Source organism: Lutra lutra, chromosome 7 (assembly GCF_902655055.1).
Source record: "Lutra lutra chromosome 7, mLutLut1.2, whole genome shotgun sequence".
Taxonomy (NCBI): Eukaryota; Metazoa; Chordata; class Mammalia; order Carnivora; family Mustelidae; genus Lutra; species Lutra lutra.
This window is the reverse complement of record NC_062284.1, coordinates 69,980,524-70,001,289: the sequence shown is the minus strand read 5'-3', so window position 1 is coordinate 70,001,289 and position 20,766 is coordinate 69,980,524. Positions and strand designations below refer to the sequence as shown.

General features: G+C 45.1%; 1 protein-coding gene across 1 annotated transcript in view; it reads right to left on the bottom strand.

Moving 5' to 3' along the window:
* The window catches only part of GLDN (gliomedin), a 62,756-nt gene that overhangs the window by 24,604 nt on the left and 17,386 nt on the right, over window positions 1–20,766 (bottom strand). Inside the window, exon 2 of the mRNA XM_047739004.1 lies at window positions 5,933–5,984. Within this exon, the coding sequence (XP_047594960.1) occupies window positions 5,933–5,984 (52 nt within the window). The remainder of the gene's footprint in view (window positions 1–5,932; window positions 5,985–20,766) is intronic.

The following is a 20,766-nucleotide window of genomic DNA, read 5'->3' as shown; positions in this document are numbered from 1 at the left end:
GGTTGATAACTGTAGAGTTGTAGAGAAAGCTAGAAATTCAAGAGGTATTTCAGCAGAAGAATGAGCAGGGCTCCATGTCTGACTGGGTAGGGGCAAGAAAGGAGGACTCTCAGATGATGGAAACTGAGGATATGGATGGAAAGAGAATGACGACTCTTGGAAGAAGTGTTTGGATGTATTCTTTCTATATATGCAGTCCCACTTTGGGCAAAAATGATTTGGTGAAAATGATAACACATTTTCTAGGGCCACTGTAGTCTGTGGCAACATGATTTTACCCCCAGATGGCACATGCTTGTACATACGTAAGGAGGTGATGGGAAGAGCTAACAGATGGCAGAAGAAATCAGTCATCATTCCTGACTACAGATGGAACCAAATTCAGATGTGTAGATTGGATAAAAGGTCACCAAGCAAGAATCAGTTGTCTATATAGGTTTCAAGAATTCTCAAGATAGTCCAATAACCATTTCCATGCAGCAGGAGTATTGGGGAGAGGTCCTGGCTAGAGCTGTATATTTAGGACACTTTGGTCATGGCCAAGAATGTTGCTATGGAGAAATGTTTAGATTTGGATTTCCTGACATTGACCTGAGGATCATTGACACCTATGGTTATAGTTCTCAGTCATCTGAGTCCATAGAATCACCTAGAATGCTTGTTAAAATGCAGCTACCCAGACCCCAGCTGGAGAATCTAATTCAGTTTACATTTAGAGTGGGGCCCAGGAAAGTGCTTTTTCACCAGGCACCACAGGTGACTGGGAAGCAGGTGGTCCTGGGGAATCCCGACTCTGGGATGCGGAATGTCTCTGGAAAAAGAATCAGTCACTATCAACAGAGTCCTAAAGGGGTCTCTGACCCTAGAAAGCCTGAGAGCTATTAGTCTGGGGGCAAGAGTAAAATGTTGAGCCAAATTGTGGGATGGAGGGGGGGCATACACCACATCTGGAGGGAGGTGGGTGATAGAAGAGGCACCAGGAAAGAGAGACTGAACCAAAGGTACAGGAGGGAATCCAGGAGGTCCCGAGCCCTGAACCTAATGCAGAAGAGAATTTCAGAAGAGAAAGGAGACCAACACTTCCAAAGAGCCCAGAAGCAGAGTGCTATAGTGATGGTGAGCCTGTATCCTGATGCCCACTCGGGATGCCCTACAGAGCTTCCCAAAGGCTGCTTACACCTGGAAGAAGCCCCAAATATGTGTCATTATACTAATGTCAAATCTCAAATAGTATGTGCCAACTGGGTCTTGAGAAAACTGTTTATCAGGATGTTTTCTCAGCTCTTGACTCTTCTCTTCTTGAATAACAGAAACCCTGGGGATACACGTGGATAGCCAAGTTCATGTTAGCACTGTATGCAGGGCTGGAGCGATAGGACAATGGAGAATGGGACTTGGAGACTTGGTTCACATGTGGTCCTGCCTCCCACTGTCTCCCTGTTTCCCACTGCCTGCTGGCTTCCGCAGGACAAGTTTTCTGCTGCCTCCCGAGATTCTGATGCTTCTGCCCCATTCCCGACCCGGTTAGAGACTGCTGCCACCTTTCCACACTGAAGGGGGCCTGGGCCCTACATGTGTCCTACATTCCTACATGCCTTCGTCACAGAGTGGGGTCTCCTGTGCTTGTGAGGGCCTGTACCCTTTCTGTGAGCATCCCTCACCTTGAGGAGTATGACACTAAATAGCAAATAAAAAGCCCCACCATAGCAGGTAGAGAGTAAAACCATTAAAGAAAGGAGGAAGCCCTTTTCCTGCTTTTTGAAGAAGGGGCCCTGAATTTTCATTACTGCAGCGGGCTCTGACTGCCCCAACCCACATTCCTAACCAGAATTGGTGAGAAGTGGGCGGATGCTGGAGGAGCTGAGCCGCTTAGAGTTTTTTTCTCCTTGAAATCTAAGACTGACCCACAGTGGCCCCAGTTATGTAAATCGGAGGTCTGTGGATGGTCTTGCAAGGCGAAACAATGCCCCTCTGCTGAGAGAGATCAGAGAGGAGTGGTGGTGACTGGCATTGACATGACAGAACCACAAGATGGCAATACTGGTATCCCGGAGTCCCCAGAACCAACTTGGAGTGTCCGGACTTCGTGGAGAAAAAAAGCCTTTGCTGGGTTATGCCACTGAGATTTTATGGTTTAATCACTACCAGAGCCTGTCCTAACCTGCCTTGACAAATACATCCCTCTGTCCTTACAATAACTGGTAACTTCTTGACTTTTTCCCCCCTCGGATAAGCTCTGCTGCTAGCAAAGATAAGGATTTCAATGTAGACAAGAAACACAGGCACGACAGTTATGAGGAAGGAATGACCACGTTTCCCGAAGTCTCACCAATAGTGGAACACAAAGAAGCCCCCAAATAAAAATCCAAATAGAAACATGTCAGAAAGAGAGGTCTGGTTCAGTCGCTAAGCCTGATAAAGCCAGGCCTGGTGCCTGTGGGGCCTATGGCTCTGATTCTCTTCCTCTCCTGTTCCCAGCAGGGACTCCCCAGGGTTTGGGATTCAGCCAGTCAAGGCTTCAGGGCCAGACGGGAGCTCTAGCCAAAGGGAGTGTGGCTCCCCTTTCCCTTGGGAGTCAGGAGTACTTGGCTGTCCTTCAGGGATGGCCTGAGAGGGCCCTAGTTCTCGCATGTGGAACTGGAACTTACCAACTAGAACAACAGGCTAGTGGCTCAGTGAGGCCAGCTGAGCGAGAGCATGAGCAAACACCAGCTGTTTCTGAGAACAGCCTGTCAGTTTACCAGCGTTGCCCTGGCCACAGCTCTGAGGCCTCAGGACCCAGCCTGTGTGTGACGGTACACCCTTTGCGGCTGCCCCTGCCACCAACCGCTGGGCCAGTCCCAGGCCACCTAACTTGGAAAGGCGTCTTTCCTCCCATGTCCCAGCTAAACTGCGGCTTTGGTCCAATCCCATCTGTTTGGTGCATTTCAACTTTGGACCATGGGATGGCAACCTTCAAGATTTAGAGTAGGGATGGCCAATAGGTTTTATTTCAAGTGCCAGTTCTCATCCATCAGTACAGATTTCTGGAAGGCCAGAAAAGAATGACATGAGGCCATGCTCCGTGGCAGCTGGGATCCCTTCTCCGTGTCTGCCGGGGTACAGGGTAAGCATCCGTAAGGAGTGCCATCACGGGGTTGGAGCCCCTTGGCCATAAGGAGAATGGGCAATGTGGATTTGAAGCACCTCTGCCCAGATAAGCAGGTCAGTAATGTTATAGTTGTGAGATTTTCCAAAAAAGCCTATGCTCTGAGTCCACTGGAAGTGAAGAACCCAAGAAACTGCCTTCTTTGAGACGGCTGCTTTTCCAGAAAATATGTTTCTGGGGTCCCAGGAAATCTGGGCTTTGGGATGGGATGCATCCAGAAAAGCACGCCGTTTGTACTCAAAAGCACAAAATGTGCACTAGCAAAACCCTTACCTGCTCTAGCTCCTGAACTGCCCTCACTATTTTCCTGATGGTTACCGGCTGCATACATCTGTCCTTGTCCCCAGAGCACTGACAGCTGCCTCCAGAAAAGGGAACAGGGATGGGGTTTCGCGGTCCCAGCTAGACTAGCTTCGAGTCACAGTGCCTGCTTTTTCAAAGCTGAGTCCCATGTAAAGCTGGATCTTGTTCTCAGGCCTCAGGCCCCAAGCCCGGGGTCCACTCTGGCAGCCGCTCCTGCCAGTATCTTCTTGGGGCTCTGGACCAAGGCTCTCTGCCCTTCCCCCTGTAGCTGCCAATGCAGTCCTGGATCCTGTCACCTTTCTGCCCCCTGACCAGACAGCGTGGTCTGTCCCAAGATAAAACCTCGCTTGGCAACTTGTACATTTCATACCTAAGTTTTAATTGAAGAGCCTTCTGTGTTAAAAGGGGGCTCAGTTTCAAGCTGGCATGAAAGGAGAAGGTGCTGGCTTTTGAAAAGATTTCGAGGTGCCAAAGAATAACTTCCTCAACCCATTTCCAGCGCAGATGCGATCCCCACCCCCCACCCCTAATCTTCCCTAAGTGGTCTCGACAGCTCCACCAGCATTCACTGAACAGCCCGGCTCTCCTTCTAGCACTTCTATAATAAATATCAAAAAGGAGGAGGCTTTTCCTGTGCCTCTCAACAGGACTTTTGTGCCTGTAATTCCATCCATCTGAGCATTTCTCTGGTGCTCATTACTGTCACATGAGGAACTCTGAAAAGGACTTTCAAAGATGAAAGAAAGGTGCGTAAGACACAGGAGTTTCAGAATGAAGGACCAAGCTGTTCCAAAGAGATTTAATTTTCTTTGAGGGTCGAAACGTGACTTGAGTAATTCAATTAGCATTTCCCAAGAAGCCACAGGATTATAGCTTTTCTCGCTAAAACTAAACTAAGCAAACAAGAGGCAGACTTGGACCCAGGGTTCTTCAGGGAAATGTCTTTTTCACCAGCCCACTGCCCCCAATTTAATCACTTCCATAAACCATCAGTTTAGTCGTTCACCAAACTTGCACTGAGCTCCCAGTGCGGGGCAGGTCATGGGCGGTCATGGGGAGAACGCTGGCACGCAGGACAGGGTTTCTCACGGCTGGACGCACACTGCAGGGTTTCTCAACCTCCACCAGTGTGCCCTGTCAGTGGGACACCCCCAGGGCCTGAGGGCAGACACGGAGAAGGATCAACAGAAGCTTCATCAGGCTTCAAAGTCTTCTGGTTACGTTTTAAAGTTCATGAGAGCTGTGCATTTACTCCATAGTAGACTTTTAATGCAAAAAATCATTCCCCCATTTCCTCAGAATGGGGGAGAGGATGGAAATAGCTGTGTCTGATATCAGGCTCCGTAGGCCCATCCTTGGGCCTGGCCAGAGCCTTCCTTGGTCTAGGGTAAAACAAATTAGGTGACCTGTCTGGGGTCTGTGTTCTTCCTTGCCCCAAGCTTCTGAAGGCAGGAGGCAAGCACTCCCTGACTAGGCAGGAGGCAGGCACTTCATCTCAAGCAGGAATCAAGCACCCAGCTCCCCGCAGGCAGGAATCAGGTACTTCCCTCAGGCAGGAGACAGGAGGCAGGCACCCCCCACCACCTCAGGCAGGAATCAGGCACTCCCCCTTCAGACAGGAATCAGGCACCCCCCCACCTCTGGCAGGAGGCAGGACACCTAGGTTCAGGTGTACATTGTCTATCAACAGCACGCTCCTCCTTCCCCGCCCAACCCATTAGCCATGCTGTGTCCCTTGGCTTGGTGTGCCTCCTTGTTGATTCCCTCCCTCCTGTTTATTTGTCCTTGATTTCCTGAGTGGAGGAGAGCTGTGACATAACCCCCCATCTCACCTAGCACACAGTAGACACCACACACAGAGCACTCTTCATAATGTTTTCTTGACTAATTAGCAGTTTGCTTCTAGAACTTCCTGTTCATGCCATATGTATAAGGAAACAATAACTTCTGATAAGGGAATACCCCTTTTTTTTCTCTTTTAAAAAGTCATGTGAATAAGGAAAACATCTATGGCCCCATTTCAAGGTACCACACGTTTCTAATTATCCAAGACCTAGTTATTTTTCATGGCTATATTTCTATGGTAATACAAAAAATATTATTTTTCATAATTATATTTCAATTGATACTGAGCTCATTAAAAACATCTGGTAAGGGGTGCCTGGGTGGCTCAGTGTGTTGAGCCTCTGCCTTTGGCTTGGGTCATGATCTCAGGGTCCTGGGATCGAGCCCCGCATAGGGCTTTGTGCTCAGCAGGGAGCCTCCTTCCCCCTCTCTCTCTGCCTGCCTCTCTGGCTACTTGTGATCTCTCTCTCTTTGTCAAATAAATAAATAAAATCTTTTTTAAAAATCTGGTAAAAGTAAACCAACATGTATTTTTATAACCCTTAGTGTTCCTAGGTGTTCATTCTGCCCTGACCCTTTGGTGAGCCCACATATGTGCAGTGTGAACCCTTCTCGCTCAGTGCCAGGCCCGCCTACCTGTGAGGCAGATGCCCTTGGTGCTGTTGCAGAGGTCCACCATCACTCGGATCTGCAGGGAGAGAGGGTAGTTAATAGCACCGCAGAATACAGTGGGCCCCGAACTTGACCTTCACCCGGACGAAAGCAGTTACAAGGATTCACAAAGTAACCTCAACAGAACATGCCGAAGTTTGAAGAAAAGTTAACCTTAACCGAAAAAGAAACTCTTAAAAGACCTAGTGATATATGATAATAGAAGCTCATCTACTAATATCGTCCATCAAATCTCCTTGATTTCTCTCCAGCTCTGAGAAGAGAGGATGGTAAAGGAATTACTAAATCCAATTTTCAAGGCTGTCATGAGTCAGCCCTCCAGCATCTGAAGGACTCAATCTGCGTGGGGGTTGAGTAAAGAGGGAAGGGTTTGTGATTGGGAGTTAGCACCCACTAGCTGGGCGAGCCCAGGCAAAGTACTTAACCTCCAGGCGCTTTGGTTTCCTTTGAAAAGTGTAAATACTATAAGCACCTGTCTTGAGTTCCGTCCCCGGTGCACAAATGCTGCCCCAGATGGCAGTCATTCTCGTGCCTTGTGGGTACAGCCTACTCACCACTGGATGGCCGCCTGTGGTAGGCTGACCCTGCAGCATGGTCTGAGCCCGGGGTCTGGTCTCCCCACACCCATTTTGCAGCCCCTCCCCCTCTCCACTCTTCATGCTGCTCCCAGGGAACTTCACAAAAACCAAACCTGAGCAGGTGAGCCCTGATTTACATATTGTTGTGACTCCTTGCTGCTCTAAAGACACAGAACAAAATTCCTCCTTCTCTGGACTCATCTCACCACTCCCCTTTCTCTATCTTCCAGCTGTGCTTTACCTCAGTTTGCTCATCTCGAAATGGAGATAGGAATAGTGCTTACATCTGAGGATTGTTGTGAAGAGCAAGTGAAATCATTTTATGTGAAGTTCTTAGAACAATCTGGGAAGCACACACAAGAGTATCTTCCACCCAGTGGAGGTAATAAAGAGTGTGGACAGAAGCATGGATTCTGAGGTCAACCTGCCTATGTTCAAATCGTGGCTTTGCCACTCACAAGCAGTGTGATCGGAGGGCAGTTCCGTGACCTCTCTGTGCTTCTGTGTTTTTATCTGTAAATGAAGCTAACAGCACCTACCTTATACCATGGTTGTGTGTATTAAATGAGCAAGTACATGCAACACACTCAGAGCAGGAACTAGCACATAGTAGGCACATGCTATGTATGCTATTGTGTTAGATGGTTCCCTAAATATGCCAGGAATGACTGTAAATTCATAAATTTACCATCCAATTGTTTTCAACTTATAGATTCAGTAATTTTTAGACCCCAATAATGAGACATTTCAAAACTGTGCAGAGAACTTATTAAGAAATGGATTTGAGGGGCACCTGGGTGCCTCAGTGGGTTAAAGCCTCTGCCTTCGGCTCAGGTCATGATCCCAGAATCCTGGGATCGAGCCCCACATCGAGTTCTCTGCTCAGCAGGGACCTTGCTTCCCCCTCTCTGCCTGCCTCTCTGCCTACTTGTGTTCTCTCTGTCAAATAAATAAAATAAAAAATAAATAAATAAAAAAAGAAATGGATTTGAGACAGCAGGTTAGACATCGGGGGAAAAACAAAATGTTGAATCCTTACTTCGCTCCTTACACTAAATAAGTCCATTAAGCGATATTGATAAAAGAGTTAAAAGTGAAAAATATACTTAGATAAAACACTGGAAGAAAACCTGGGGGAAAAATTCTTACTGGCATTAGAGTAGGAAAGACTATTCCAAGAAAGAAACAACCCCCATACTATATAGGAAGAATGTATTAATTTGATTAATAATTTAAAATTTTTGCAAAAGGTGAAATACTACAAGCCAATAACAAATGAGAACCGCAGACCTTGAAAAACAACTGTGAAAGGCTAGTATCTAAAGAGCTCTTACAAACCAATAAGGAACAAGAAACCAGAAGAAAAATGGACAATAGGCCCAAATAGGAACTTCAGAGAAAAGCAAAAGGATGCATCATTTTCACTTACAGTTAAAGAAATACATTCAAATGATGAAATGTTATTTCCCACCTCTTCGATTTGTTAATAAAAAGACTAACAGACTATCATGGGAGCAGCTGGAAAGCCACTCTCTCGTCCTGCTGATCAAGTGAAGGCATACTAACCCGCTGGAGGGCATTTTGGCAATAACTACTAAAATGTAAGTGGGTCTACCTTCTGATCCATCAATTGCACTTTGGGAATAGTCTTCAGATATATTCAAATACACGTGAGGAGAGAGAAGTACAAAGACAGTCATTGCAGAAATGTGGACGAGAGCAAAAACAAACTCCATATTTATCAGAGGGTCTTATGGAATGAAGGGCAGCATATCCACAGCATGCAATTCAGTGAAAAAGAATAAATTTAAATCTGTAAGAATGACACTGAAATATCTCCAAGATAAATGGAAAAAAAAAAAAAAAAGGCAAAGTACTGAGCAGCATGTGTAATGGCCTCTCATTTACATAAAAAAAAGAAAGAAAGAGAGAGAAAAAGTACTGTGCACATAAATATTTCTATATGCTTCTCTCTTGTTGCTTTCAAGAGTCTCTGTTTTTGGCTTTCCAGAGTATTTATGGAAAGAAACCTAAAAAGCCTCAAGGGTGGGGCAGGGATGGAGGACCAGGGTAGGAGGAGGCCATAGGAAACATGATACGCCCTTTTGTTTCATTGGAAATTTTCACTGATCATTCTTTGAGTTAAACTCTATTTTAAAAGAACATGTTTTGATCGGAGGGGAAAGACTGTTTTGCCTTCCACCTAGGCTTAGTCTGTTTGCTAGGAGATCCAGCGGAAAACTCATACCGCGTCTACTTTGTCAAGTGTATCTATAGATAGTTATTGACGGCTTTAGAAATGTATTGTGAAACATACATCTCACAAATAGAGCAAATGCGCACCATTTAAAGACGAATCGTAAAACAAACATGTATATCCCGCACCCATTCCCCACCTCCCTCAACCCCCCGCCCCTGGAAAAAAACTGGAGGTGCTTCTTCCCGTAATACCCCAGCCCCATCAACTCTGAAACAAAGTGTATTGTGTGGTGTTCCTCTCTCTTTCATACAAGTAAGAACACAGAGGCATAGAGAAGTGACATCGTGTACTCAAGGTCATATCACTTGCTGGGATCAGAGCTGGCCTCAATTCCTGATGCCAGGTCTACTGTGCTTTCGATTATTGCTCTGATGATTCCCTCAACAGAACCAGACAGAAGAAATTTCGACTCGCTATTTTTAGTCATTTTCATAAATGAATGTAATCAGCTGCACTATGGACAAGATTTTTTATCTTAAAAAATGTATAATTGCCCATTGAGAGAACCATTAAAGACTTCACAATGCTTCATTTGTTGCCTGGGGGATCACAGCAGAGGGAGTAGTTTGAAACAACAGAAGCATCAATAGGGAAAATTAGCCTTTCTCTTTCCTTCTCATCACCGGTCTGGGGTAGGCACAGCGTCTATAAAAGACGATGAAGAAAGAATTTTCATTTCCGACCTTTTGGCTCCATTTATATGCTAAATGTCCATTTAGCTATTTACCAGTAAATTGTGTTAATGTTCATGCAGAAATAGTCCTTGAACAGACTTGGGCTATATAAGGTTGTGGTGGGGGAAATATAGGGAATGAAAAGTTGTCGCCATAGAAAGTCAGAAGCTGTCTTTCTGATAGTGATTAAGAGCTTGGATCAGAATAAAAGAACTCAAAATGGGTTGTCACACAACCTAGGTTGTCAAATTATGGAATCACATTTGGCATAGAGAGCTTTCTAAATCTTAATTTAGGACTTAAGAATGGTGAAGCTGGAAGAGGCCTTCCAGCTCACTGTCCTGGGGGTGTCAGGCACAGTCGGTCCAAGATGTAGCGCTGCTCCCCCACAGAGTCCAGCTGCTGCCACTTTCCCCATCACTCTGCTCCAGTCGTACTGACCGTTGTCTCTGGTCCTTGCTGTGCCTGTAGGCAGTGCTCACATCTTTGCTGAGAACTCAGCTCAAATGTCACCACATCAGGAACACTTTCCCTGACTCCCCAGCTGAAAATACCCCTAGGGGCCACTCTCCATCACCTCACCCAGCTTGTTTTCTCTGTAACGCTCATCACTATCCAATATTATCTTACTAATGTCTGCTTTTATTTATTATCCACTCCTGCCTCCCAAAGAATGGAAGAATTTTGAGAGAATTTGCTGTTTTGTCTCTATCCCTTGTGTATAAAATAGTGCCTGCTTCCAGACCTAGAACTTTTCCACCGGGGAGATACATTTCAAGTAAAAAAGTAAGTCAGTGGTCTTGAAGGGAGATCTTACCTTGACAGAAGTTGACAATAAATTGCTAACCTGGGATTATGACGGGAGAATTTGATGGCATTGGGAAGAGGATGGGTGAGATGCAGAAAAAGCTCCATAACAGTTGTGAGAAGGCCCACCCCAACCCACGGACACTATTTGGAGGACACATTTTATGGGAACAAATGGCTGTCACCCTCAGAGCAATATAAAGAATGGTACCCCTGAGTGCTCAGGCTTAGTGCACCCTTGGTCAACATGTCAATGGGGTGGAATCACCTCCCCAGAAGAGACACCATGGCCTGTCGGGGTCATCTCCCGAGTGGGAAGATCAATACAGTAACAGAGAGAGACATGTTGTATGGGGACTTGTTCTTAGCAGTGACAACATGTGGGTCATGGGAGAAAAGACAGCCAAAATGGGAGGAAGGGTCTTGGGTTCCTCACCATCACTGTTCTTGGCTTTGCTTGAGAAAGAATTCAAGAACAATCCATTTAGAAGAAGGATCAAAGGTTTATCAAGTAGAGAAGTAAGAAAGGAGCTACCTCACAGACAAAGTAGCAGCCTCTTCTCCCAGAGGGGGTAGAGCATCCCCCTTTGCTTCTAACCAAAGGTTTTATATATCTTTTTTAAATTTTATTTATTTATTTGACAGAGAGATGGCAAGAGCAGGAACACAAGCAAGGGGAGTGGGAAAGGGAGAAACAGGCTCCCCACGGAGCAAGGAGCCTGATGATGCGATGCAGGGCTTGATCCCTGGACCCTGGGATCATGACCTGAGCTGAAGGCAGACGCTTAGTGACTGAGCCACCCAGGTGCCCCAATTTTATATGCTTTTTAAATTAGTTAACTGTATAGGGAGGGCCTTACTCTTTAACTTTGGGGGTTTATCATTTACGTTGGGCCCATAGTTTTTCCATTGTCCCAAGGTTGTGCAATTACCTACAGGGAACAATTTTAAGAATGTCCAGCCTTGGTGGCTTTTACTGTCTGGTGATCTCCCATGAGTCAGATCTTACAACTTTTTTTAATAACCTGCTGATTTTTAAGTTAAGGGTCAGCCTAGGCCAAAATGGCTTTACTTTGGTTAACCAAAGTAGGCAATTTCACAGTCCAAGGACAATGGAAAAACCAAGTGCCCTTGGCTCAATAGCTTCTAGTTTTGCAAAAGTGTCAGAGGACAGGAGCATTTGGTAAGATCCCCTTTCCAGTGGGGCTTGAGGGCCATCTTTTTCAGAACATCCAATCACCAGGCTCTAACTTGTGACCAAGTTAGATTCTCTGAACTGGGACCTGGGAAAATTTTAAACTGGGACCTGCTGATGCTAAGTTTGAGTATAAGACATTAGAGACCTACAGTAGCTGGTCATATCAGCATGAGATGACAAGGGATAAGCAGAAGGTTGTATAGTGATGAAATTTTAAGAAGTTTGCAAGGTTTTTGTTAAGACTATCATATGCTTTTGTTAAGGCATATATGTCCAGTGAAGTGGATACCTCAATCATGGGAGATCATGAAAGGTATACCCCAGGGAGGAAACATACTTTTTAATAGTTCCTTTTCCATTGTGAGGGCATCAGCCTTGCAGCAGGGGAAGCTTTAGTTCATCTTGAAAACACGTATAGTAGCAAAACCATATGGCTAACCCACATGAAATGGCAGCTAAATGAGGTTCCAGATGCAGGTGCTAAAAGGGTCCAGCGGGAGGTCTGAGGGTTCTGGGAATAAAAACAGCCTTTTCAGGATTAATGACCTGACAAGTCAGATGTAGCTGGTAGACTGTTTTTGCAACTTTATATAAGTGTCCCTACCAATATCTACTCATAATTTGAGTCATCTTCGATGTACTGTGGTGGGTGAAGGAATGCGAAAACAAAACAAAACAAAACCAAAAAAAAGGGGGGGGGGTTTCAGAGAGCTGAGAGGCACCAAGGGATCTGGGTTTCCCAAAGTCCTAAGCGTTCACTTCATTTACAGCCATTGCTTACCCACCTTAATTTCTATGATTTAGGAACAGGTTGTTGCCATGTTACCAGGACACCAGGATGGCAAAAGTCTTACTAATATTTGTGGAGAAGATTTTTAAGACTCATGTTTGCCCTTAAAGACTTAAAGAGGTTGTGCTAGAGTTTGGGCACAAGAGTCCTTTTAATAGTTTATATTTTAAAGGTTTTTTTCCCCTAAGCCCAGGGTTGTGACAACCAAAAATGTCAGACATTGCCCAATGTCCCTAGGGGCATGGGGGCAAAAGTCACCGTTGGTTGAGAACTCTGGTTCTAAATGTTAGTCACTCCAACCAGTAACACTGTGCCAGGTTGGTCCTCAATACGCTCTTGTTTTATCCTCAGGCAATGTAAGAGGTGGGTTTTATTGTTCCCAAGTTACAGAGAAAGATTATCTTCCCTAGAATGCTGACTGACTGGCCCAAGACCCCACAGCTAATTAGAGCTAAAGCATGGAATTCAATGGCATTGAGCTGAAGCAAACATCCCCAGTGCTATGAAATATAACCAAAGTCAACCTCTTCTGATTTTAGGCAAATGTGGTGGCTGTGAATTCTCCTGTATGGGATTTGGTTTCCCTGAGCAGATTTCTAGACATGCTGTTCTGTTGCTTAAAAACCATCACTGGAGTTTTGCTATCTATCAGGTAAAGTTAGTTAAGGACCTGATATCAACCTACTAGCCGGGTCCAGTGAGAGCTGTTTTCCCTCTCTGGGTGTCTTGTGGTTCTCACTGACAGCTTAAATTCCCCCAGTCTTCTCCAGGCCTTCAGGTTGACCTCTGACTAGAAGAAAAGGTGGGTTGCATTCTTTTTGCAGCTGTCCTTCTTGGAATAAAATGTGTATTTGCTCTAGGGTGCCTGGGCGGCTCAGTTGGTTAAGCGTCTGATTCTTGATTTGGGCTTAGGTCATGCTCTCAGGGTTGTTGAGATTGAGCCCTGTGTTGGGCTCTGTGCTGGGCATGGAGCCTCTTAAGAGTCTCTCTCCCTGTGCCCCTCCCCACCTCTCCCTTTCTTGAAAAAATAAATAAATAAATAAAAAAGAAAGAAAGAAAGGAAAAAATGTATCAGCAGAATATCAAAGTGGCTCCTATCTTTGGAAGCTAAGTTGAAGACCTCCTAAAAACTTTTCTCTCTTAAAACCTTGTGTCTTGGGGTGCCTGGGTGGCTCAGTGGGTTAAAGCCTCTGCCTTCGGCTCAGGTCATGATCCCAGGGTCCTGGGATCGAGCCCCACATCAGGCTCCCAGCTCATCAGGGAGCCTGCTTCCCCCTCTCTGCCTGCCTCTCTGCCTACTTGTGATCTCTGTCTGTCAAATAAATAAATAAAATCTTTAAAAAAAAAAAAAAAGCTTGTGTCTTGAAAATTTCAAAGAGCACTGCATTTTAATTTTTTTTTTAGATTTTATTTATTTATTTGTCAGAGAGAGAGAGGGAGAGAGAGCGAGCACAGGCAGACAGAATGGCAGGCAGAGGCAGAGGGAGAAGCAGGCTCCCTGCCAAGCAAGGAGCCCGACGTGGGACTCCATCCCAGGACGCTGGGATCATGACCTGAGCCGAAGGCAGCTGCTTAACCAACCGAGCCACCCAGGCGTCCCGAGCACTGCATTTTAAATCAATTTTCTGGGATGAGATTAAGTATGTGTAACCGATAGAAAGAGAAGATTAATAGACTGCCAAGACCTGGTGGGGGGGTGGGCAAAGAAGGGGCAGTGCCTGCTCAAGACAGGGTTTCTTTTTGGGGAGATGCAAAATTTCTGGAACTAGAGAGTGTTGATAGTTGTACAGCACTGCAAATGTAAATAGTACCACAAAACTGTACACTTTTTTAAAAAATATTTTTTAAAATTTATTTATTTGACAGAGATCACAAGTTGTCAGAGAGGCAGGCAGAGAGAGAGAGAGGAGGAAGCAGGCTCCCTGCTGAGCAAAGAGCCCAATGCGGGGTTCGATCCCAGGACCCCGAGACCATGACCTGAGCTGAAGGCAGAGGCTTTAACTCACTGAGCCACCCAGGCGCCCCAAAACTGTACACTTTTAAAAGGGTTAAAAGGGTGAATTTTATGTTACATGGGTCTAACTGATGACGGAGCAAAAGGCTGGCTGAGGACAAAGCAAAAGGCTGAAACCTCGCAATCTCCCCCTCATCCCCACTCCTGGGTGGGACAAATGTGACATTCTTTTTAAACATTTTTTTTTTTTTAGATTTTATTTATTTATTTGACAGAGAGAGATCACAAGCAGGCAGAGAGGCAGGCAGAGAGAGAGGGGGAAGCAGGCTCCCTGCTGAGCAGAGAGCCCGATGCGGGGCTCGATCCCAGGACCCTGAGATCATGACCTGAGCCGAAGGCAGCAGCTTAACCCACTGAGCCACCCAGGCGCCCCCAAATGTGACATTCTTTAAGAATGCCCCAACTACCTTAATGTCAATGGCTTGCTAAAAGGGAAAAACAACCTTGACACCAGCAAGACCTCAGGTATCTTAGGTCCTCTTTAGCACATTAAAGTTCTATTGAAACCTCCTTTTCCCTCACCTTCCCCCAACCACATGGTACATAGCCTGCCATCCCTCACAACCCAGGGCAGCAGCTCTTCCTGCCCACGGGTCCTGTCCCCGTGCTTTAATAAACCACCATTTTGCACCAAAAATGTCTCAAGAATTCTTTCTTGGTCATCAGCTCTGGACCTCACCCCACCGAACCTCACCTATGTTCTAGAACTTCATCATAGCCACAATAACAAATTATCTGTTTAGAAGATATTGTGTCCTCCCTTTCCTGGAACAACTCAATATCCTGGGATCAATAAGGAAATACGTTGGGGGATAATCTTAGGTTAATATTTCCAACATAACTACGGCATGTGAAATTCTCAGATTTAAATATTTTCCTGTATTCTGCAGAATTATGACTAACACAGTTTTCTCTTGTATCTTGTTCTGATGGGAAGATATAAAAACTGACATTGCGAAAGTTGATTTTAGGGGCTTCACATGTAGTTACACTTAATTTATAATAAAAGAAAAATATTGTCCCAATTTACAGGTGAGAAAACTGAGCACACTTCTGTACATTTAGATCTCAGAATCTAGAGGGCCATTCAGACATTTAAACTACCATTTACTATGTAGGTGGACATTGGAACAATAACAGTGGGAGTTACTTTCTTTTTTTTTTTAATATGTTAAATCATTTTGAGAGTTACTTTCTACAGCATCAAATACAGAATCAGTTGGGGATGGTGTCTAGTATTGGGGTGAGGGGTTTAGAAGGGAGGAGGTATAAGAATTTAAACTAATCTGATCCAAAAGAAAAACAAACAATTAAAAATGCCTCATTCCCTTTTATTTTTGCCCTTCAGTCTATTGTGATTGTGATCTGTGTTTATATTTCAGAGACATGATAAAATGTATACATCAAGGGACAGAGTGTAAGGGCCTATTCAGCCAGAGCACTGCCCCACCCTGGTTGAACTGCCATTTTGTTGTAAAACTTAAATTGACTCCCCCCCCACCCCACTCCCCACAGGGGAACTTATTTAAAAGCAAGTCCGGGAAACCAGTCCCACATAACAAAGTCCAAGTACAAGGGTGGTTCAGGCCAGGAGGAGGTATTCAATCAGTGGGGGCACATACTGTCTCCTAGCTACCAAGGAGTATGGGCCCCCGCCCTTTGGGAGCCTTTTGGCGCCAATCCTAACCAAGGTGTGATAGGCTAAATCAAATGTCTACTAGGGTAAATTGTAATTCAGTTGGTTGCCTAGCATCACTGTGGAGTTTCCTGTGTGGGTTACAATCTCATTGGCCACCTGTGTGTGGCCAGGCCCAACCACATGGCCTTTGCTCTATAAAAGTTAGTCTGGAAAGCAGGGAGGGGTCGTCCTCTCTGTAGGGGCAGCCCCGATCGGTCTGTTTGATGGTGGGTCTGATTCCTGATGCTTGGCGCGAAATAAAGCTTTGCTTGACCTTTGCTTTGTATCAGTCTTGCTCCTTTAATCACGGACCCATTATTGGGGTACCCAATTTTGGGGGGACCCAATAAGAGAAAGAATACAAGTTCTTCTAAAAAGGACTTGGGTTTCCTGAGGTCAATAATTTACAAGTCTTTTGAGATAAACAGGAAAGTTTGGGGATTGGTAAAGGAATAGATGAACTTTGACTTGCCTCTAGAGCTAATTTAGGTTTTGTGAAAAATCTGTAACATTAGGATCATTGCTCTCAATTCCTCCAAGAATTGGCTTTATAACTGAAATGACATCATAGATTGGTCCACCTGTACAGCTACATTATTCTCAATTTGTTTCTTTCCTTTTGGATACATACTTCTAATTTTTTTTTTATTTTATTTTATTTTCTGATAGAGAGTGAGGGAGGGAACACCAGCAGGGGGAGTGGGACAGGGAGAAGCAGGCTCCCCGCCCAGCAAGGAGCCCGATGCAATGTGGGCTCAATCCCAGGACCCTGGGATCATGACCCAAGCCAAAGGCAGGCGCTTAACCAACTGAGCCACCCAGGCATCCCACATACTTCTAATTTTTAAATTCTTCTGGCGGTATTGCATAATCCCTTGGGAGTAAGACAGGTCCTCAAAGAGGGTGCAAAGGGTATTACCTTCCCAAAATCCAGAGCCACTCCCAAACACAGCCCAAAGAAAGAACCAACAATCTGCTTGTCCCAGTCAGGCAGAAAGCCAAACCCGTTTAGACAAAACAAGACAAGCTAGAAGACAGTGAGCATCCTTGGGCATAAAAGGATTAACAAACAATGGTTTGGGATTTGAAAAAAAAAGGCACAACATGGTATTTTATTTTCCTCTCCTGATGGGGTACTACAGACAGAGATTCAGAAGAACTGATTCTGGTAAGAATTTTAACCTCTCACTGGCTTTTGTCAGTGTTCCTCTGTAGGCTCTGGTAGAATGAAGATTTAATTGGCTTTATTAAAATGATTCATGAATTGGGAGCACCCCATCTAGCAAGTAGAAGGGAACTCTGCTGAGCTAAATAGAAGAAAGGGTTTTAAAGGCAGAGAAAGAGCATTAAAAAAAGAAGACAGGAATTTATTAGCAAGGAATGCATTGTTTAGGCAAGATTGCCCTCTTAAGGGGAGAAGCAGGGGTCTGTCAGTAAATTTCCTAGTATTGGCCAGGAAATTCCATGTTGACTAGCTAAAGGTTACATTCCTTGGAGTTTGGGGGTCGGGGGGGTTGTTGAAACTGCTGCTAGTTTAGGTACTAAGTCTTGGTTTGGTGACTTGATCTAAGCAATGCCATTTGGGGCCTGCAGTTTTCCTTTCAGCATAAGGATATCCCGGACAAGAATGTTCATGGCAACATTGTGATGGCAAAAGCACCCAAACAACCTAAATGTTCATCAATAAGGCAGCTGATAAACAGATGAAAAAGAATGAGGTAAAATGATATGTCCTCAGCTGGAAATACAGCCTTAGCATAGTCTTTAACAAGGTACAGTCAGAGCCACAACATACAATACAACTTTTCTGGTTAAAAAAGGATATCTAGACATGCGTAGATAAGCGCAAGGAAAAGCTGGGAGCATCATAAACCAATTATTGAGATTTTTTTTTCCCCCTGGCGGCTGAGACCAGGGGAATGAAAAGGAGATTTTAATTTCTTCGTGAATACAGTTTTAAAAGATATGTTGGGATAATGACTGATTTTTACTTTGTTAGGTTTTTAGTAATTTAGTGGGAGAGAGAGAGCATGCAAACATTATGTGAACTCAAAAGATGGGTCTAAAGGCCCAGGTTTCCCTGGGAACCCAAACATCATACCTTCACTGTCGAGGCCGAGAAAAATTAAGGCCAACCCACCTCAGGTTTAGCCTTAGCTTAAGTACAGCCATCTTAGCTCCGGCAGCCATCTCAGACCCCTGTGCCCAAGGGCTGAACTTTCCCCTACTTTACTTTAGTTCTAAGGACCCCCACCCTGCTTTAGTAACAAGAACCCCCACCCTGCTTTGGTTCCAGAAACCCCCACCCTGCTTTGGTTCCAGAGATCCCCACCCTGCTTTGGTTCCAGAAACCCCCACCCTGCTTTAGTAACAGGAATCCCCACCTTGCTTTAGTAACAGGAACCCATAAATACCCCTGCCTTAACTAAGCTCGGGGTCCAAGTCCCTACTCTGCTGTGTCGGGTATACTTGGGCCCAAGCTTAAGCTTGTCGAATAAACCCTCGTGTGATTGCATCGATGTTGGCTCCTTGGTGGTCTCTCAGATGTGAAAACTTGGGTACAACATTCACAATTATTCCCAACACTTGGAATAACTCAGACCTCTGTTGCTTCTAGGCAAATGAACATAGAATGGACAAGAACAGTTGTCTAGCCCAGTGATTTTCCAAGTGTTCATTAGTCATAGGATTTTTCTTTTTCCCATATAAATTGCCAAAACCCAAAATAGAAAACAAACAACAAAAAAACTGAGCTACTCTGGGTGAACTGGGGTGAGGTTGGCCTTATTTATCTGTGAAATGAGAGCTTTGGACTAGACATGACTTCAAATTCTGCTCCAACCGGAAGATGGAGGAGAGAGGAGGTGGGGAGGGACACCCAGAGACCTAGAGTCATGGGAGGATGGAAGAGAAAGCTGAGGACCAGAGAGAGTAAGTGGATTAGCTGGTCCAGGTTCACTCAGCTAGCTTCCAGAGCTGAGTACTATTTTCTTCCACAGGTACCTTTTCATACTGCTGAGCCTTTGCCAAAGGCTTTTCCCCAAATTTTTGCTTTAGTTTGGTTTGAATATGAATAGGATATTAGATTTTTTACTATTTGAAAATGCATCAATCTTAAGAAATCTTTTCTGTGCAAAAGCGAAAGGTTTAGTGAAAAGTGTTTCTCATCAGAAGGAGCATTGCTAACTGCATGCAGTGAGTTAACACTGTTCATCTGAACACAAAACTGAGGGTGGTTGGCTGGCTCCCCTCTTGAACTACCTTCCTTCACCTTTTAATCTCAGAAATGGTTCATGAAAAAGTAAGAGAGCAAACCTGCCCATCCACCCCAGCTTGCTCTGGTTTGAGCCCTGCTTAAACAAAGTATGCTGCGGTGGCTGCTTCTTTGTTCCCCAATTACAGTCTCTGGTTTGCTAGCCAGAACACTGTTCAGATTCCAAGTTACCTTTCAGATCTGACCTATGCCGTAACTTAAATTCCATTTTCCTTGGACAACTGAATACTCTTTATGACTCCCTGTAATTATGCAAATTGCTGCTATTATGCACATACAAATGATCCTTTAGAAACAGCTCCCTGGAGCTGATAATCAGCCTGCCATTGACTGTGGAGATGGGGTTCTGAGTGTAGGGGCCCAGCTGCTGGAGGGTTGGACCACAGGTGTTGGCGAAATCCTTTGTGGGGCCTGAAGCTGAGGTCAGCCACCGTGGACTCACCCCCATGAAAGACAAGAATTCACACTGGGGCCAAGACATGGTGGCCCAAGGGGAAGGTGGAGTTTGCCTTGTATGGGGCTGAAATTCTTGGGTATGAACTTGTTCCTGCAGACCCACAGGAAGATCAGCAAAAGGTCTAGACATCTGTCAGCTCAAATAAGCAAGCCCTGGCCATCCCACACCAATGGCCTCGGGCCTAAGTTCTCCTGTCAGTTTATCCAGACTGGAATCCTGAAAGTCCAACTAAACCCCGCCCAGCCTTCCCCAAAGACCTTTGTTCCCACCAATCGTGCCCCTTTTGAGCCCAGCAACATCACAATATGGATGGTTGTTGGCACACTTCCCAGGTGTTGCTCTGGCTTCTCAACAAGATGGGCTCATTGGTAGGGACTGTTCAATCCTTTTTCTTTATGCCCTACTGACTCATTAGTCCTGGTTCCCAGCATTGGAATGGCATTGGGCACAAAGTAGATGCTCAATAAGTCCTTCATAATTGGTTACTCACTTAACTGGAAGGAGAATGTACTCCTCAACCAGTGATATTATTTCTTTCTGACCAGCACTAACATTGTTTATGAGAAGTGAACATCTAGCATCTTCATGCCTGCTTGTTTAAGAGAACTTTATTTTGGCAGACATGCCACTAAACCCTAGAAAACAGGAGCTTGGAGCTGCCAGGATTATCCTAGTAGGGTTCCTGAGACATGGCTGTCCACTTCCTGCCCTCATTAACATCACTGTAAAACCAGAAACAATTGCTATTCCCCTGGCATGTAGGGAAATAACCTAAACCTTTCATGCTCTCTTGAGTAGAGGCAACTGCATGAGCCCTGCATCCAGTTGATTAGGGCCTGGGTCAGCTAGGCAGAGACTGGCTGACATGTAAGAGAGTCTCAAACATCAGTGAAAATCCAATGCCATGGGGAGAACATGCTATTTACCAGCTACTCTTGCTTTACTAAATGGATTAGGATGGGGGTGGAGGCTAGTCTGCCCTCCAAGCAGGGGTTGGATGTCTTCTCCCTGAGACATTTCTTTTGCAGAGTAGGGTCTGCAGAACTGAACTGAATTGCTGGAGACTGT